The 21118-nt window shown below is 35.0% G+C and overlaps 1 protein-coding gene across 1 annotated transcript in view; it reads right to left on the reverse strand.

Moving 5' to 3' along the window:
* The window catches only part of LOC109499722 (protein eyes shut homolog), an 866761-nt gene that overhangs the window by 739381 nt on the left and 106262 nt on the right, over positions 1 to 21118 (reverse strand). Inside the window, exon 5 of the mRNA XM_045057710.1 lies at positions 17066 to 17272. Within this exon, the coding sequence (XP_044913645.1) occupies positions 17066 to 17272 (207 nt within the window). The remainder of the gene's footprint in view (positions 1 to 17065; positions 17273 to 21118) is intronic.

A 21118-nucleotide genomic window follows, 5' to 3' on the forward strand; every position in this document is an offset into this window, starting at 1 on the left:
CAACAGTAAAACAAAAATCACTAAGACATCATGCTATGTGAAAACCCTTTCCCTAGCATCTGAAAACTCAGAATCTAATCCTTCAGCTGAGATCTCTTTCATTTATGCCAATTCCCTTGACGTGTCATGCTTCAGCCAGCCACCCAGATAGGCTTGAGAATTTAAAGTTGACATACAGCAGGGTTGATTTTTTTTTTTTAATGAAGAAAACATAGGTGTGGGATTCTCTACTCATGAAAAAAGAGTAAGAGTTAAAAAAATGAGAAGTGATATTTCCAATATTTTTAGAGGCTTACATGGTCTGGTCTTGGACTTCATTTGGTCTTCAAATCACATTGTCATGATCTATAAATTAATACTAATGTGTTTTTTTTAATTCTCAAATTTGAACTGAATTTATAATTTATGCCAGTTTCCCTGTAGTTGACTCAAATTAATTGTGACCAGGTCTAAAGAGGGTATGATAGTTGTGTGAAGATTAGTGGAACCTCACTGTTTTCAGATGTTTCCTATTTTTCCTTATTTTTAGAATTACATTTTTTCTGAACAAAAAGTATGTGAAGTAACAATATTTGAAAAGCATGTAAGTTCTTCCTTGAAAGTATAACAATATTTTAATAATTAGCAAATACAATAGATGACATAAGAACTAAAAACTTGGCTTAAAATGCCATTTCCAAAGGTAAAGTGTGGAGGTAGACTGGAATACTTATTTCCCTTATGGGAATCAATTATTTTTCGCCCTAGGACACTCATGCTTCTTCAATCTCCTTACCTAAATTCATTTCATACCAAGGCAAGTAGAAATTAGAAATGCTAAGGAGCTTAAATCCATTTCAAACGCCAACATTTTTAGAAAAACATCAAAATGTATTTGAGAAAATTTGCTTTGAATTCAATTGAAATTAATTATGCAGGATGAGGGCAAGTTTCAAAGTGAGGAGACTGGAGACTTAGGTCTACCATTTCAATCTAGATCTGCCTTTCTAGAAAATCTCTAAGTGCTAAAATATAAATTCCCCCAAGAAATAACTCAAAGTTAGCTTTGAAAGGTAATAGATGCTTTGGTGCAAACAAAATATTTCAAAGCGTCATTAAATCATGGATACTAGCTTGGTTGATATGTTATTAGCAGTTAAGTAGTTTTTGAAGAAAAAAATTGATAGTACTAAGTAGAAAGCTTCAAATAGGAATCATATATAAAGGGATAAAGGGGTCAAATAGCTCTTTGCTCATGAGAATGATACTGATAAAAAGGCATGAAGAATAATTTCTCAATTTCAAGAACCAATAAATGTGGTTTTACTTACACATTTATTAAAAGCAAATAATTCTTATTAAAATTTGGACACATAGAGCACATTGAGAAGTTTACTCTCACCCACATCTCTAGTTATGCATAACTTAAAAAAAAATTCCTCCAAAACTTGTACTATGTTTAAACATTAGTTCTATCCTAGAGAAGTTACACATACTAAAGTATAATCTTGTGTTTTACTTTTATCTTTACTATTAATGGTTCTGTTCAAAATCTAGGCACACAAATATTTATTATATAAAAGTTGGAGTCCCGATATTACCTATATGGTAAAATAAATAAAAGAATATTAATATGAATTTTTTTTTGCTTGTGAGTTAGTAATTTTTGGCTTGGAATTAAAATGAAACCTCTCCAGAGGCGCCTGGGTGGCTCAGTCGGTTGGGTGACCGACTTCAGCTCAGGTCATGATCTCATGGTTTGTGAGTTCGAGCCTTGCGTCGGGCTCTGTGCTGCCGGCTCAGAGCCTGGAGCCTGCTTCGGCTTCTGTGTCTCCTCCTCTCTCTACCCCTCTCCTGCTCACGCTCTGTGTCTCTCTCAGTAGTAAATAAACGTTTAAAAAATAATGAAACCTCTCCATAAATGTCCTTTTTAAATAAACTGAACAGAAAAAAATGGATTAATATTGATTTCTATCACTAGAAAATAAAGACAATAAGAACCAAGGTAATAAAATACAAATAAAATCATTTAAGTTTCTTAGAAAAATTATAATTTATACAAAACAAAAATCCCTATCTTTTACAATACTGAATTTATATACATATAAATTCTGTAAAAGTTATATAAAAATCTGCAAAAGATATTTTGGTGATGAATTAGCAGTGGGGATGATTTAGAAATAATTTGTTTTCTTGTTTCTGTTTTCTCACAGGGGAGGGGATAAGACAAGCTGATTAATTGTCACTACAAAGGTTATATCTGCTTCCTTATTTAATGGCTGGTACTTCTAATGATGCCTTTCTAGTTTATACTAGAAATTTATTTTTCCTAGATTCTTTTCATTTGGAAAGTCACATATTTTTTCCAAACTATTATTTCCTTAATTTTGTTTGTTTTAATCATTAGTAATGTCTACCACAGTCTCTGGCTTGAAACACAGTTGACTCAGAAAGAAACATTCCAATCTTCTGTGTTTGTATTAGACACCTAGTCCTCCTTGCTATGACCCTATGATACCAGCAGGGTTGAGAAGCACAGCCACTGTAGGGGACTCCAGGAGATATATATACTTTCTTTCCCATGCCAACTGTGGACAGATTTTTTTCACCATGTATTTTTTTCTCTTAATTTGATTAAATGTTGTCCAGAGAATTTGTTTTGCACTTTTATTGATTGTACTGTTAAAATAATGACCACTACAATTTATCTAGGCTCACTACCTCCAGATCCTTTGTTAAGCACAGCACATGCATGGTCTAGTTTAATCCTCACAAGAGCTATCTGCAGTGGTTATGATTATTATTCCCATTTTAAAGGGAATAACGTGAGGCAGGGAGTAGTTAAGTATTCTCAAGATCATACCATTACTAAGTAGATTTAGAATTAGATGGTTTGACTATGCAGCCTAAATTCAAAACCCCTACACTGTAGTAAGGACACTATGGAAAATGATATTCTAATTTCTATGGGGCATTAATTAAAAAGTGCAAATCCCTTACGTGCATGTTTCAGTTTACACTTTGACTTTGTGGAATCAAAACTGACACTATTTATCTCTTGTGCTTTTAAAAAAAAGTTTTTAATGTTTATTTATTTTGTTTGAGAGTGTGAGTGGAGGATGGGCAGAGAGAGAGGGAGAGAGAATCCTAATCAGGCTCCACGCTGTCAGAGGTCATGACCTGAGCCCAAACCAAGAAGTTTTGATGCTTAACTGACTGAGCCACTCAGACGCCCTTATCTCTTATGCTTTTAAAAATTAAAAGAGTATAAAATTGGGGGGTAATGCCTGTGGGGTTAATACAATAAATATCTTCTCCAGTTTGTGAAAAATATATAATTTTATTTGTAGGCCCTATTGCTTTTTTTTAGAAGCCCTTTTAAGTATATACAATGATAGTTATATACCTTCAGGTATAAATATTAAATAGTCTAAAAGAACAAAATTTCACTCTTATTGATTTCAGCTGTCAAAATGATAAAATACAATTTTATTTTATTTCCTTCCATTATAGAATGCTCATCATTGCTGCAAGGAGTGACAGGAGCACTGGCATCAAGAGGAGAGATGAAAAAAACACTAGAGTAAATAAAAATTTGTCCAAAGTCTAAGGGAAATGGTACCTAGAGCAACTTCACTCAAAAGAAGAACATAGACTGAAAATCAAATAGAAAAATATAGCACATTACAATCTTAAATCAAAACAGTTGTACCTTACCATCTGAAGTTCCCAATTTATATACAGAATTTTATCCATTGCAAATATGGATTGAACCATATCTTGTTTTTGTTTTTTGTTTTTTTTTTTTTCAGTCTTAAATTGTACTTAGAAAACAAAATGTCATGGGAAATTCAGAGGAAAGGGAAGGGAAAGAGCAGAGAGATACCATTGGAATATAGGAAATAATGTGGTTTCTATACTTAAAAGATCTTGCAATTCAAAGCTGAGAGTATAGTGGTTAGATACTGTGTACTATCAAGTTTGTGAATGCAGGACAAAGAAAGGAAGACAGATTCCCATATGAAATTTAGGGACTCCAGGGAAACTGGTAGTGATTGCCTCAGAGCCTTAGCTATTGAATCTTCTGTAACTGGTATATATTAAAAAGTATAAATAGGAATTACAGAGACCCAGGAAAGGGTTAGAAATCCCTGAATGAACTATAGCTATGCATTTGGAACCAAGAGAGACACAAGAGTGTGGCTATGTCCAGAAATCAAATGTCAGATTAGGTAAATTTGTCAACAGTAAGTGCACAAGTCAAAGTAGAGTATATAACAATAAAATTCAGGGCAAATACCAAATTTAGATTTCAAATATTCAAAGTTTAAAGACAAGACAGGTATTAAATGTGGTTGAGAGAGTAGTGTAGAAACTAAAGAGTGAAACAAACAAACAAACAAACAGCTTAGGGAGAGGCTAACATTTCGGTGACTCTCTGACAGGAATTTATATACTTATTCATATATTCCCTCAAAAATTACTCCACAAAATTAGTGGTAGTCCCATTTTACAGATGCTCAATAGAGCTAACACAGATAACTTTTCTAAAGCCAAAGAGCTTGTAAGTCACAGACTGGGTATTCTAGGATTTGTCCATCTTCCAGTCTTCTTCCATATTACCAGAAAATACAATAGTATAACTCAAGGTTTTTACAGATATAGGTAAACAGTCTAGAAAATGAATAAAGACTCTGAACCAACAGTTTGCTTTAGTGCAGTAGGGTATCCTTACAGGAAAATGCCGAGACAGAGAGAATGCCATGTGACAACAAAGGCAGAAACTGGAGTGATATAATTAAGCCAAGGAACACTAAGGATGGAGAGCCACCACTAGAAGCCAGGAAGAAGCAGGGAAAAATTTACTTCTGTTGGTTTTAGAGAGAGCATGACTCTGCCAACACTTTTTTTAGACTTCTAGATTTCAGAACTGTGACATGACACATTTTTTGTCTTAAGCACCCAGTTTGTGCTCCAGTGTTATTGCAGCCTTAGAAAACTAATACACTGTTCATCAATATACAGTCATAATCCCAGCATTTGTACCACAGTTACAAAATTTCAGAGTCAATGTTATCAAATCTTATGTCCTTGGCTTGTGTCTTCTTCTCTTTCAGTATTTTCTAATTCTACCATCTACTCTCTCAATGGTTCATACTGTATCATTAGGTCCTTCCGCTGTATTTTGAATTCCTGTGATATACAAACACACAAATCCATACCCAAGTCCACACACATACAAACACATAAACACAAAAGCATACATGTGTTATACTATCATATTATCAGGGTGCAGAGAACCTGAATTATTAAATATTATGGTTGAGAGTTCCTTCATTCAACATGAAGTCACAAATAAATTTCCAAGAATAAGTCTAAATAGAAAACACTAAACATATATTTCATGCTGAACATAACTTGTTAATTCATGGCAGATGCAGAAGTCATATGGTCTTTCTGTGCCTCAGGGCTATCATCAGGAAAGTCATTATAAACTTATCAGACTTCTGCATTGTAATAGAGCTGCTGTTAGACACAGCTTTATAGTTGATAAAATTTCAGATAAACCTATTTGTAGCATGTCTAGAAAAATTGGTTTGCATAATTTCCCCTTATTTGTCTTCAGAGGGTGCTTAAGATACTTCTTTCTGCTTAATAAAACTGATTACAAAATAAATAAAATTAATCCAATGTTTTAGCAAATCCTGTTGGCCTGACCTTCAAAATATGTCCAGATTCCGAGCATTTCCCAAGCCTTCACTGCTGATACTTGCACTAAGCCATGGTCATTTCTCATCTGGACTAGGGCATTAGCCTTCTAACTGGTCTCCCTGACTCTATGCCTACCTCACTCTCACCCTCACCCACCGATCAGTTCTCCACAGTCCAGCCAGAGTGATCACTGAGATCATATCACTTCTCTGCCTAAACCTCTGGCATAATTTTGTTTCTCAGAATACAAGATGGGTCCTTAAAATGGCCTAAAATTCTTGGAATCTGACTTTATTCATTCTGCCTTGTTCTCTGACTTCATCCTCTATCTTTCTCCCTGTTACTTACCGACTCCATCACACTGGCTTTCCTGATGTTCTCAGACAATGTCTAACACACACCTACCTTAACACTGCATTGGCTATTTGCTCTTTGTGGGATATTTTTCCTCTTCTATCTACACAGCTCTCATCTTCTTCAATTTGGCTTCCTCAGCAAGATCAAACATGACCATTCTGTTGCACCCACCAGCTCTGAATTTGTGATATCCTCCCCTCCAAATCTGCTCCAATTTTTTTTTTACGTTAAGCATACAGGTTATACATATGCACATACATACTCTCTTTATATATTAGAAATATCCAGTTGTACACTTTATTATATACACCATATCATACAGAAATACAGGTTTATTATGCTTAGTGTTTCTTGTCTTTCACCACTTGAACTTAAGCCCTAGGAGGGCAGGAAACATCTGTTATTTTTAGTAGGGCATTACTCAAACCATAAATAGAGTCCAGGACATGGGGCTTCCTCAATAAAATGTGTTGCTGAGTGAAATATGGTTATTAAGGAGGGCATATGTTATGCTAATCACTGATAGATAGATAATAACACTGTCAAGGGGTTTGAATAATATCTTTATTGACATAAAATAGCATCTCAAAATATTGTTGATTGATGTTCATAAAAGTGACAACTTGTCATACTACACCATATGCTTCAAGTATAAATAGGTTTAGGAGGTGACAGAAATAATCTTTTTTTTTTTTAAGTTCCTTTGTATAAGTGACTGGTGATATTAAATAGAACTGAGAAAAACTAGCTCTGTGTAAAGGGAAGTAATTCTCCTTACTGGCAGAATTTGATACAGGTCTGACCAATGGGCAAAAGACCATAGCCCTCATTCCCTTGTGTTCCTCAATTCTTCCCTGGCCTCCCTGGAGTGAGGGATGCCATTCACTGGAAGGCCCAGCTGAGATCTGTCCCAACATGGAACATGGGAGCCAGTGAAGACAAAAGGACATGAAGAATAAGCAGAGCCTCATTCCCTTCATTGAACAATAAGTTGTCCTTAAAATTCATCATATCTAGATCTTGCAACCTGACATTTCAATCCCAACTCAAGCACTTATTAGCTGAGGGATCTGAGACAAGGTAGTCTCTTCCCTGCAAAGTTGTGCAGGGACTAGATTTTCAACCCTAGGGCAGTATTAGTTACTAAGTGGTATTGAATAAATGGTGGCTACTATTATTATAATTATCCTAGAAACAAGGGATTTTGTCTTTGTCTTCATTTCCCTAATATCCAGAAATGTCCACTGAATATATGTGTGGTTTTTTGCCCAAATTGTTTCCTTCCTGTGACTGTCCTCTGTAAACCTTATTATAAGATTAGCTGGATTACAGGATTAGATTATTTAGGCTGCTTACATCCTCTGCTTGGAACATCAAATGCCCATCTTTCATTCATTCTCACTGAAGAAGTGATACTCTGCCTTGAATGTTAGCTGTGCCAGATCCTTTCTTGAGAACTGATAGTTGTTCCCTACATGGATTCTCCTTTGTGGACATGTGGAATCAAGCTCTATGCTGGCTTATAACCCAGAAATAAACCATTATCTCCCCATCTTTACATGTTTCCCTAGTTGCCTAGAATCTCCTAGTATCAAGTCACTTGCATATACAAAGCCATCTTGATCGTAAATTGGTAATTCCTTGAGATGTATTGAGTGACCCAGCTTCTTTCTTAGGGTCCTGACCCTTCAGCCATATTTATTTCTTAATCATAGGATATTTTCTCTGACCCCACCCCAGCTTCCACATACCCAAGCTTATGTTGCTTCAGTCATAGCAGCCTTCACAGCTAAGCCTCCCTAACTTATAATAAACTGATGACAATATTTGTGACATTTTTTAAGATAGGTATTTTACACTGTTTCCTGGAATCTCTACAATTATGGCAAAGCTTTGGATAAGGCATTATATCTATTAACACACGCTTTTGTACTGCAAGAGTGTAAATACATTGAGGGAAGCTAACAGAACAAAAAATGACCCAAATCAAGGTGACACTGAGTTATGTGTAACGATCTATTGGAGTAAAAATGGGAAAAATTATTTTTTAATTGTTTTTACAAAAGTCTTCCAATAGGAGGTGACATTTGATTTGAGCCTCAGGAAAGGAATTTGACAAAATGGCCAACAGAGGGCATTTAGGGAGAAGCACTATGAACACCAAAGTGCAGAGTTGTGCAACTGTACAACAGTATTGAGAAGTGGTTAGTCATAAAACAGTGTAGGGATGGGTGGCAGAGAATGGAGGTTGAATGCTGTAGTTGGGATGCTTAGGGTTTTAAACCTCTTCCTATAGGAAAGGAAGATTCATTGTAACTTTATAAGAAGAGGAATGGAAATCACATAAGAAAAACAACTTTGAAAGTAATGTGGAAGAGGGACCAGAGAGAATAAAGACTAGAAATAGGTCACCCATTTCAGAGAGTGCTGTGTTAGTCCAAAAGAGATGGTAAGAGTTTAAACTGGAGTAATAATCATGAGCTAAGAGGCGGGGTGAGAGAACTTGGTAGATAGAATTCATAGTACTTTTGGCAAAGTTAACACTGAAGCTTGGAAATGTTCATAGATATAAATTTCATGTCTGAGATATAATTCAGTGCTCGCTTCGGCAGCACATATACTGAGATATAATTCAATGGAGAAGAAAGCATAGGTAGGGAGAGAGATGGAGGTTGTGGTGTTGGAGAGATAAAAATTTTATCTTAAGTTTTTGAAGGGCTAACATGCAAAATGTTTTGGTATAAAGATATAAGAAAGTATATCTCTGAATATATTTGAAGCCATGAGTGTAGGTACTACATCTCCAATGACAAACTGTGGAATAAAAAAATAAGAGTTGAAAAAATGGAAGAATGAAGGGTGTGGAAAGAAAGGAAGGGAGGGAAGTCTAAGAATGGACCCTAAGGGATTCTAAAGTTAAATGGTTAGCATGAAACTGTGCATTAAATTGGTTGGCAGAGGTGGGAAGAGAATTCCAGAACAGCCTCAGCACAGACAGTGCCAGGTACATAATTTGTTGAACCCAGTGCAAAATGAAAATGCAGGTCTTTTGTTTGGGAAAAAAAAGCAGGACAAATGTTCCATTAAAGGTCCTAAAATAAAAGCTTTTTCTTTCTTTTTTGTTCTCTTTTTCATCTTTTCATGGTATTTTTTACTTGCTCTTTAAGGTCATTCTAAGAACATTTAAGATTTTCAATTATTAGCATATATTTTACCATTCATCTTTATATTATGCAATGCTTGCTTTAAATGCAAATATAGGAGAATTTAACTCTATAATGACATCATCAAATTCACATAATTCCTACATCATAGCTAGTACATGCATCTTTTTCTTAGCAAAAATTGACCAAACATTGACATAAACTCAGCTGCTTTTATTCCTCTTCTTGTTACATGCATATTCTTTTTAAAAAAATGTTTATTTATTTACTTTGAGAGAGAGAGAGAGAGAGAGAGAGAGAGAGAGAGAGAGTGTGTGTGTGTGTGTGTGTGTGTGTGTGTGTGTGTAAGAGCAGGGGTAGGGGCAGAGGGAGGAAAGAGAGAATCTCAAGCACGCTCTACACTCACAGGGTAGAGCCCTACATGAGCCTCGATGTGGGGCTCGATCCCACAAACTGTGAGATCATCACCTGATCTAAAATAAAAATCTGGATGCTTAATCATTATACTACATGCATATTCTAACACCATCTGGAACCAGATGTGTTCCATAATATCCTTACTTTGTACTTCCTTTGAAGTATACCATGAAGTATAGTATGGCTCTATCAAGTGTAGGGTCCTTTTCAGTATAGGGCATTTGTGACTGCACAGTTTATACCCCTGAAAACAGCCCTGGACACAGAGCTGAGAGATTCACAAAGAGATTGTGGGTATTGACCACAGTCTGTGGCTCTGTCAGCATAGTACAGAAGACAGGGATAGCATAATAAGAGTTAATCAGGTCTGAAATATGAACTTTTCTGAGTCCATTTAAGGCTGATATTTACTCGTTGGTCAAAAAAGTAAAATATACTAACCTAAAAATTATAAACACCTCACACATATTGCTACTCCAGGAATTATCAAACTCATGTAAAGGACAAGTTAGTAAGTATTCTACCTTTGCCTCCATCACAACTACTCAACTTTGCTGTCATAGTATGAAATCAGTATAGACAGTATGCAACCAATAGGTAGTGCTGTGTTCCAGTAAAACTCTTTATAAAAACAAATGATGGGCCAAATTTGACCTGTATGTAATACCTTGCTAATCTCTGGTCTATACTAAGAATTTTCCCAAGGTCACATACTGCTGTGATTCAACAACAAAGGTGAAAGTGTTTTGAAACCAAAGAATTGTAACACACATGGAAAAAAAATCTGTATTATTAACTATATTACTCTACTATGTTTTGCATATGACATTGATATTAATATTCATTTTAGTGATAAGGGGGAATTAAGTACAAATAATCAATAGTCTTTTTTTTTTTAATTTATTTTGAGAGAGAGAGAGAGAGAGTGTGTGTGTGTGTGAGAGGTAAAGTGGCAGAAAGAGAGAATCCCAAGCAGGCTCCACGCTGTCAGTGCAGAGCCCAGTCCAGGGCATGAACCCACAAACTGTGAGATCTTGACCGAGCCCAAATCAGGAGCCAGATGCTCAACCGACTAAGCCATCCAGGCGCCCAATAATGAACAGTCTTGAATACTGCAAACTAGCAAAGAAAGCACAGGCATTCCTTTGTGAATGATACTGAGAGATATACAGGAAACAAAATGTCAGGATTTTACTTCTGATTAAAATCTGTGTGCTAGTTTCAGCAGATATAGTTTGACCTGCAGAACCAGTTGTATGCATTAATGGGTCAATTCTAAATGGGATGTTTTACAGACTGCAAGTAAATAGAACAAAAGTGACTATTAGGTATTGTGACAGAAGCTTTTGCTTACTATGCACATACTTCCTTTACCACAAGGGACAGGGTCTAGAGTGGTTCCTTCTGCAGTAAACTTGCAGTAACTTGGGGAGGTAAAGTAGGTGGTCTCATGTTTTAACTAAAGGGGGACATCTCTTTTGGTTCTTAGTAGTTTCACCAAAAGGAAAATTTATTGGGGCACCTGGATGGCTCAGTTGGTTAAGCATCCGACTCTTGATTTGGGTCAGGTCATGGGCTTGTGGTTTGTGAGTATGAGCCCCGCGTGTCAGGCTTCGCACTGTCCACACTCTCAGAGCCTTCTTGGGATTCTCTCTCTTCCTCTCTCTTTGTCCCTCCCTCCCACTCTCTTCTCTCAAAATAAACAAGCATTTAAAAAATAAAAGGGCATATCTGAGTGGCAGGTCCAAAGCAACAGGTAAGCAACCAAACAAGTTACAACAGTTCCTGCTGTTTGTCACAAAGTAGTCAGTTGAAATATATGTGAATATCGAATAAAATGATGTGATTAATTCCATTCCATTTTTTTTCTCATTTTACTAAAAAGTAAAGAATGCTGAAGAAATATACCTAATGATTTCAACATGTACATAGTAGTTTAGTTTAAAGCATGTGGATAGAATGTTTGAACATAAGACTGCTGTGTTATTTCAGAAAAATATTTTATCATTTTTAAATGATTTTTTACTCTAATAATGCTAATTAACAATGATTTTCTATCATTATGTGGATAATTGTAAATTCTCATAAAAACTTGATTTTTTTGATATAATAAATAATTAAATATACTTTCTGAAATATTCTTTATTTCTCACTATGCACAAATATTTACAAAAATGTTTTATTGATTATAAAAATATACAATAAGTATAAAACTTTTAGAAAATGAAAATAAATATTGGAAGCAATATTAATGTTTTGGAAGGATCCCTTGTATGCATATGTGTGGTATCCATGCACACAGGTATTTGCAAATATGTTGTATGTATGATTTTATAACTTCAGCTTAATAGTATTAAAGGAACAATTTTCCATGACAAGATTTATTTAAAAAACCCACCATTATAGTGCACGTTTCTTTCCAGATATTATTTTAATAGCATTTAATAACATAACTTCGGTATATCAATAATAATTTTCTAAAATTGAGATGTTATTTTATTTTTAAAAAGTGCTTATTTATTTTGAGAGAGAAAAAGACAGAGTGAGCATGGGGGAGGGGCAGAGGGAGAGAGAGAATCTCAAGCAGGCTCCATGCTGCCAGTGCAGAGCCAGATGCAGGGCTGGATCTCACAAACTGTGATCATGATCTGAGCTGAAATCACGAGTCAGATGCTCAACTGACTGAGCCACCCAGGTACCCAAAGATTGTTATTTTAAAACTTTTAAAATTTCTGGTGGAAAGTAATTCTCCAGAAGCATGGTGCCAACTTACTTCCCCACCAATAGAGTGGTATATCTTTACAAATAGTATTACAATTGAAAAAATAATAATAAAACACTGGCTAATGGATAAAATTTGTGTCTCATTTTAAATGTGTTATCTTCAGGGTACCTGGGTGGCTTAGTCGGTTAAGCATACAACTTCACCTCAGATCATGTCTCACAGCTCATGAGTTTGAGCCCCGCGTTGGGCTCTGTGCTGACAGCTCAGAGTCTGGAGACTGCTTGGGATTCTGTGTTTCCCTCTCTCTCTGCCCCTCCCCTGCTCATGCTCTGTGTCTCTCTGTCTCTCAAAAATATATAAACATTAAAAAAATTATTAAATGTGATATCTTCAGTTGCTTCTGATGATTTTTAAATATCGTTTTACTGTCTGTGTACAGGAAATTGTTTTACTATTTGAGTGGCCAGCTTTTCCTCTTTGATTTGAAAGGGTATTTATAACCATGTATACTTATGAGGCAACACATTTTTCTATATATTTGCTTTAACTATGTTTATGACCATTTTTAGCATAGAAAGGTATTAATTTTACTTATTCTACCATAAAATGTACTATCAACATTTTATTTATAATTTTCTATTTTTACTTTTAGGCTTAAAAATTTCCTGTTAGAGGCAAAATAAATATTAACTTATATTTTATTTGGATTATTTAATGTTTTATTTTGTAACATTATCTAGTTAGTTCTCATAGAAGTTATCTGCTATAAGGGTATAGAGGAAGAGTTGTCAAAATAACAGAATGCATCAACACAAGTTAGTGAATATGAAAATCTATCAAGTCTCTTCTTTGTAATCTTATGTAAAATCTAACATATGTATCTGGACTTTTTATTCTACTTCCTTTTATTTGCATCCATTTAATAATACTATATTTTATTATAATTTATTTCAATATATTTCCTAAACATAAAATGCTCTTAGTACCATTTCTATTCAACATTTTGCTGGCTATGCTCTTCGACTTTAAAATGACTTGATCAGGGGCACCTGGGTGGCTCGGTTAGGCGTCCAACTTCGGCTCAGGTCATGTTCTCATGGTTTGTGGTTCGAGCCCCACGTCAGGCTCTGTGCTGACAGCTCAGAGCCTGGAGCCTGCTTCAGATTGTGTCTCCCTCTGTCTGGCCCTCCCTCGCTCATGCTCTGTCTCACTCTCTCTCTCAAAAATAAATACACATTAAAAAAATTTTAAATGACTTGATCAAGTTCCATTATATTATCACATTTGAATTTTTTTGAAATTGCTTTATACTTTTCAAATGTAGTGTTTCTTTAGTATTAAGGGCTCACATTTTTGAGAACTCAAATAAGGATGTCATATCTCATTTACTTTGGTTTCTTAATGTATTTTCTATTAGATTCTCTAAATGGTATGTAAGAAATATGTGCACATACACATATAAGGCATTTTGACTTATGAGTTTAATAGAATTACCTCTTATGTTTCAACTTTAAGAATGGCATCGAAGGAGTGCCTGGGTGGCTGAGTCAGTTAAGCATCTGGCTCTTGATTTCGGCTCAGGTCACGATCTCACAGTTGGTGAGATTAAGCCCTATGTTGGTCTCTGCACTAACAGCGTGGAGCCTGATGGAGATTCTCTCTCCACCTCTCTCTCTCTCTGCTCCTCCCCATCCTCTCTAAATAAGTAAACATTTTTTAAAAATGGTATTGAATATTATTGTAAGGTATTTATATTTTGTTATGTTTGAAAATCATAATAGATATCGAAAAGATTTGAAGATAATGTAAATCCCTTAGGTAGGGAAAAATGGGAAGAAAAACTAAGTAACTTTAGCAAATTATAAATTGATTGTCAATATCTTTTCATCTAAGATCCCATGGGGTAAATTATATTATTAAATGTCTTTCTTTGACTAACCCTTTTATTCCCAGAGAAAATATCCCATTGTCATTTATTAGAAATTTACTAATATTGTATTGAATTTTTTTAATTTAGAATTTTACAACTCTGGATGGAATAAATGGAACCCATATAAATTTTCATTTTTGTTCTATTTTTGTTATTCATTGCTATTAGAGAATATTTGGATCAGGAGGCTCTGACTATTCTCTCTCAAATCCTTCTGAACTAGTAGAAAAAATAGAGAGTCATATTGCTATAGGAACATAATACCAAACTGCTAGAGAATGTTCTTTTTTTCTCTATTTTTAAAATAATTTTTATATTTCCATAAGTAATCTCTAAGACCAACACGGGGCTCACACTCATCACCCCAAGATCAAAAGTTGTGTGTTCTACTGACTGAGCCAGCCAAGTGCCTCCATTTTTTTTTTTTTCCTCTTAAACTTCATTTGCTTCATAAACTAAACCAAACCATAAAGACTGGTTTGGTTTAGCAGACCACTGACAAAGAGAACTTCAGATTAATAGATGTCATATTTTAGAACTAGCAATCATATACTTTAAAAGTTACACCAAACTCTAAAAAGCATATTGATAGACATAGCTCCATGATGCCTCACTTTGTTCATCATAAAGCTTTCTTGGAGTGTTATTTTTCTCTCACCCACCTAGGAGCTGTGAGGGACCCCAGAGTTACAAGCTTTCTACCTTTTATACTTTCCTAGTATGGAAGTAGCATGTAGAGAGGAAGTAGAAATACTCAATGGTTCACTTTAGAAACATACAAATGAATTCTCCCCTTATCAGTTACATGCTTATTCTATATTTTGGCAGTGTCATGGAGCTTGGAAGGCAGTCAGGATTTTTGCATGGCAGGCCATTCTACTATGGCTTACCCTACCTTTTCTTTATATGAAGAGATTATTTCAGATGTGTAGTTATGTTTTTAAAGATCATTTTCAGCTACTGGATTGGTTTGGCCAATGGGGAGAACCTACAAGTGATTAAAAGACAAGAGGAGAATGAAGCTGGGTTTATATCTCCTAGTCTACTCCTGATTGGTTTGCATTGGATTGCCTATATTCTCTCCCAAAATGCCATAGCTTCTATGAACTGGTAGCTTTCCTCTTTCTGGGTCTTAATGACTGCTCTTTCCTTTGTCCCTTCAGGACTCAAGGTAATGATGACATTCTGCTGTTACTAGTCCCTTCAGAATCCTACTATCTCTACCCATATCTTTGTAAATAATTTTTTTTTTTTTTTGTAAATTCTCCCAAGTACTCAACTGGAATGTGCTATCTATTCCCTGATATGACCCTGGTCAACACAGTGGATGAACATACTGGAAAATGCTGGCAAGTGCCTTGTAAATTATTGATTAACATGTCTAAAATATTTAGGAAGGCAAGGGAAACTAGAAGAAGAATAGGCAAATTGGAAAAGATCAAAATCACCAAAGAGTGTTTGAAGTTGGAATGAGGGAATGGGAAAAATGGAATGTGAGAAAGTTTTGCTCATAAAGGCAAACTTAGGGTTTTATTTCCTGGAAATGGAGAATTTGTGTCCTGATTATTTTTGAGGGATAGCTATGGGACTAACTGTATGAGAGGAGAAGATGTAACTCTGCTGAATTTGTTAAGAACCTTATATGCGAGAAGTGATGTGTTGGGTATTACTGATGGTTCTTAACAGTTATACAACAAGCTATTGTCTTGTAAAAGCACACGGAAAATACTACATTTAAATTTGTAATTAAATTTTATGTTATTTTTAGAAACATATCACACTACACATACCAAATATAAGATTTGGTCTTTTGTATTATTGAGTTGCCAGCCACAAATTACACACCTAAACATTTTAAACACTGATATGTGATTCTTCTGAATCATACACACAAAATCTACAAATATACATATATAACACATGAAACCTATACATTTCTTATTGAGGGGAAATCAACTTCACTACCACAATTACACTTGAAATTCCACAAGATAGAACTTCTTTAAATAATGAAAAATACCTTCTCTTTCTGCTAAATATAATTATTGAAGGTTTTTTTTCTGCATGTTTCCCAATTTGACAGTAATTACAAGGGTAGAGGAGACTAATAATTTCTAAAATGCTTTAAAGTAAGAATAGCTATCTAAGAAAAGTGGCTTTTCATTAATTATTTCAAGACTGAATTTAAATTTATACATGGGATACTATCTTGTGTCAATTTTTATATATTTTTTTTGTTAAGTAAAGGTCATGAGTTTCATTTACATTCTGAGTTATACATAATGAAAGCATCACAGCTTTGCATTAAATAATGATAAACCACGCTATGTAGAATGGCAACACTCAATAAAGTTCCCTTGATTGCTTCATCTTCCCATTAAAAAAAAATACCAGCACTGAAAAAAAATGTTAGAAAGTATATGTTATATTGTGTTCCACCTGACAAAGATTCTATTTCAAGAAGTGAGAATAATAAAAGTTATTCCTAAAGTTTGAAAGATCTATTGTAATGAATTGAACTAGTTCAGTTTCTGATTGCTTGCCAGCAGTGTAGCTGTCTCCAACATACTCCTGTATTGATCTGGTAGCCTTTGTGGCAGTGCATAAAGAATAAACATCTGTGTCAGGTACAACAGCAAGGTGCCATCCCCATTGAACTTGCTGCTACCCTGATTACAAAGAGGCTGTTTAGAGCACCTGGTGACCACGACAGGCTCTTTCTTCACTATAGAAAAGAAACTCATTTCCAAAAGCTTACTGAACTGAAACTGAGAAACTCACCAGAAATCGTCAGCTGAAGAGGTGTTGGAATGAACTCCAGTGAAGACAAAGTAAGCGATCTAGTGATGGAAAGCCTCTGGCTTGCAGCAGAAGATTCCCAATCATGCACACTAGGCTGAAGTTCCCATTTGGGCCACTCTGAAGAAGTTGTAAGCTCTTCTTTTAAATCAGATGTTAAGGTCAGATAATCTGTATAATATGTCCAATCTGGCACAAGAACAGACAAGGGAAAAAAGGTCTGTATTGGATACGACTGAGTTCCTGAAACTGCATACAATGCAATATTAGAGGTTACCTCTGAAAAGTCAGACACAGAGTCTATATAAGGTGGCAGGTTGTTTTTGAGGTCACCTGAATATATAGTTTTTGGATGATTTTGTAAATTTAATTCAAAATCTAGAGAACTGTCATGTGTGTGAAGTTTGAACTGATTATGAGATCCTTTACTCTCTCGCATACCCAATAAATTGTCTTGATTCAGTATCTCAGTGGGGCCCATGGTTATACCATGTTGTCCTATTGTCAATAGTTTTAAAATGTTCTCTGACACAGAAGGATCATCAGTAGTCAGTTTTGAAGTCAAATCAGAAATCATCAAGGCTGAAGAGACACTTTGTAAAGGGACAGTGGATAAATAACTCTTAAATAAACATAAATTAACATCCAAATTACTTGATAGGGTAATGGATTCTTCCAAGGATGAGGATAAAATCCTTTTTTTTTGTACTCTTTTTAGAAGGAAATAAAGATGACAGTTCTGTGAATGCCACTGATGGCGTTATTTCAGTAGCATAAGACAATGGATGCCCAGAAGTGATAGTCTGAATTCCCATTAGTGCATACCAGCTGGCTGATATCGCTGAGTTCATCCAGAACGTCTCATAAAAGTGGGACTGTTTTCTATGCAAAACTTGATCTGAGAATTCATGAGAGGATTTTATTTCAGTCATAGAACATGTTGCACATGTTTGGCTTAATTCACTTAAAGAATCAGCAGCCTGTGATTTGATGTTTGTGAGTCTCTGGTTGCTAGATGCTTCAGTAATAACCTGGTATTCACTGGGAATGGAGGCTTGTGTAGTGAATTGGTGCAGAGTTGATGAGTTTAAGATGGCTACCTGTTTAGATATAATTATCTTAGCAGGAGAAAGGGGAGACATTGAGGAGCTCAGCAATCTCCAGTACTCTCTTCTTGAAATTAGGGAAACAGCTGAAAATTCTTCAATATCCTCTTGAGCCCCCATAGAAACAACCGGAGGTACACTTGTAGAAGTGGTTGTGAGCAGGAATCCATGGGAGAGTAATGAGTGCCTCTTTAACTTAATATCAGCTCCTGGAATGCCAGTAATTACTGAACTCACTGTGGTAGTAGTTAAGGCAATAGTCTCATTGTTCACAAAAAATAAAGATTCTGAAGGAAAAATAAAATCTGACATGAAAGAAGAAATGATAAATGGGGTCCTGTCTTCCATACTGGGGAAAAAGTATCCTGCTGTGGCTGCTGAAGTTTGGATAGGCATATGTGATACAGACGTTTTGCCCCAGACAATTTGTGCTGAGTCATGAACACCAAAATTCAGAAATTGAGAAGAGGAAACATCTGTGGAAGAAGGAAGACTGCATTTTGCTGAAAGCTCTCTAGTGGAAATCAGTTCTTTGAGTAAATAGCTTTCAAAAGATATGCCAATGCTTAATGTTGCTAAAATAGTAGTTGGGAGAACATCATGCTTGATACTGTCTGTCTGTTTTGGACCTTCAAAGAGGAAAAAGAAACAAAAAGAGAATCAGAAAAGTGAATTAAAAATGAACAACTTTGGCCCTGGGCTGAGTCTTCTGCAAACTGCACTGCCTCCTCATATCAATTATTTGCAGACAAATGGCTCTGTAGGTTATATTTCTAATGGAAGTGTATGGGTAAGTTTAGTAACTTCACAAACTGGATAAATGCAAAGACTCCCATTATTCACACTCCATTTGAGGGTCAAAGTCAAACAAATTGTGCTATATAATCTTGAGAAAGAACAAAGCTGGAGGTATCTTGTGCCTTAATTTCAAACTATACTACAGGGCTATCGTAATCAAAACAGCATGGTACTGGCATAAAACCAGACATATAGATCAGTGGATTAGAGTAGAGAGCTCAGAAATAGGCCTACTCATATGTAGTCAATTAATCTCTGACAAAGGAGGCAAGAATATACAATAGGGAAAAGATAGTCTTTAAAATGAATAAATGATGCTGGGAAAACTGGGCAGCTACATGAAAAAAATTAACTGGACTGCTACTTTACACCATATAATGGTGTAAAGATTTAAATATAAGACTGAAAACCATAACACTAGAAGAAAAAATAGGTAGTAAGCTCTTTGATATCAGTGTTAGCAATACTATCTGGGACCAGACTCCTTAGGCAAGGGCAACAAAAGTTAAAATAAACAAATGGGACTACATCAAACTTAAAAGCCTTTACACAACAAAGGAAACTATAAACAAAACAAAAAAAGCAACCTACTGAATGGGAGAAGATATGTGCAGATCACACATCTGATAAGGGGTTAACATCCAAAATATATAGAGAAATCCACAACTTAATATCAAGAGAACAAGTAATCTGATTTAAAAATGGGCAGGGGCACCTGGGTGGCTCAGTCAGTTAACTTTTGGTTTTGGCTCAGGTCATGATCTTGCATCAGGGAGCTTGGGATTGTCTCTCTCTCTTTCTCTGCAGCTCCCCTGATTGCTTGTTCTCTCTCTCTCAAAATAAATAAACTTAAAAAAAAATGTGCAGAGGACTTAAATAGACATTTTTCTAAAGAAGACATACGGATGGCCAACTGGCACATGAAAAAATACTCAATATCATTAATCATCACAGAAATGCAAATCAAAACCACAATGAGATATCACCACAAGTATGTCAAATTGACTATTATCAAAAAAGGCAATAAGTAATAAGTGTCAGTGAAGATTTGTAGAAAAGGAACCTTTGTACGCTGCTGGTGAAAATGTAAATTGGTGCAGCCACTGTAGAAAACAATATGGAATTTCCTTAAAAAAATTAAAAATTAGAAATACCATACAATCCAGCAGTACCACTTCTGGATATCAATCTGGAAAAAATGAAAATACCAGTTCAAAGAGATACATACACTTCTATGTTCACTGAAGCATTGTATACAATAGCCAAGATATGGATTCAATCTATATGTCCATTGATAGATTAATGGATAAAGATGTTATATATACACAATGGAATATTACTTAGCCATAAAAAAGAATGGAAGCTCCTCACTTGTGATGACATGGATGAACCTAGAGAGTATTATGCTCAGTGAAATAAGTCAGAGAAAGACAAATACTGTATGATATTATTTACATGTGGAATCTAAAAATAAATGAACAAACAAAACAAAAAATACCATGAGAAACATACTCATAGATACAGACAATAAACTTGGTTAGCAGAGGAGGGAGAGATAAGCAGGGTGGAAAAAATAGATAAAGGGGATTAAGAAGTACAAACTGCCAGTTATAAAATGGGTGAGTCATGGGAATGTAATGTACAGCACAGGGAATATAAATAATATTGTAGCAACTATGTATGGTGTCAGGTGGCAACAAGATTTGTCATGGGGATCATTTAATAATGCATAGAAATATCAAATCACTATGATTTATACCTGAAAATAATAGAATATTCTATATCAATTATACTTCAATTATAAAGAAAAGCAATATATATAATTTATGTTATATTAAATTTTGTATTTATTTCATAAACATTTTTATTTATTTCACATATTTATAGTTATACATACAAGCAATGAGTATGCACAGAGGGAAAAGAAAGAATTGACATATTCCACACCAAGTGACTCCTTTGAATAATGAAACATGAAAAATTACAACTTTGTCACTGATAGACTCAATGAATATATAACATATTGGTTAAAAAATATTAGAAATATTATTTTAATTTCTAAATAGGCACAGTATACTTTATATTTGATAATATTATATTTCAACCTAAGTCTTTAAAAGAACAGGAATTA

This window comes from Felis catus, chromosome B2, assembly GCF_018350175.1.
Source record: "Felis catus isolate Fca126 chromosome B2, F.catus_Fca126_mat1.0, whole genome shotgun sequence".
NCBI lineage: Eukaryota > Metazoa > Chordata > Mammalia > Carnivora > Felidae > Felis > Felis catus.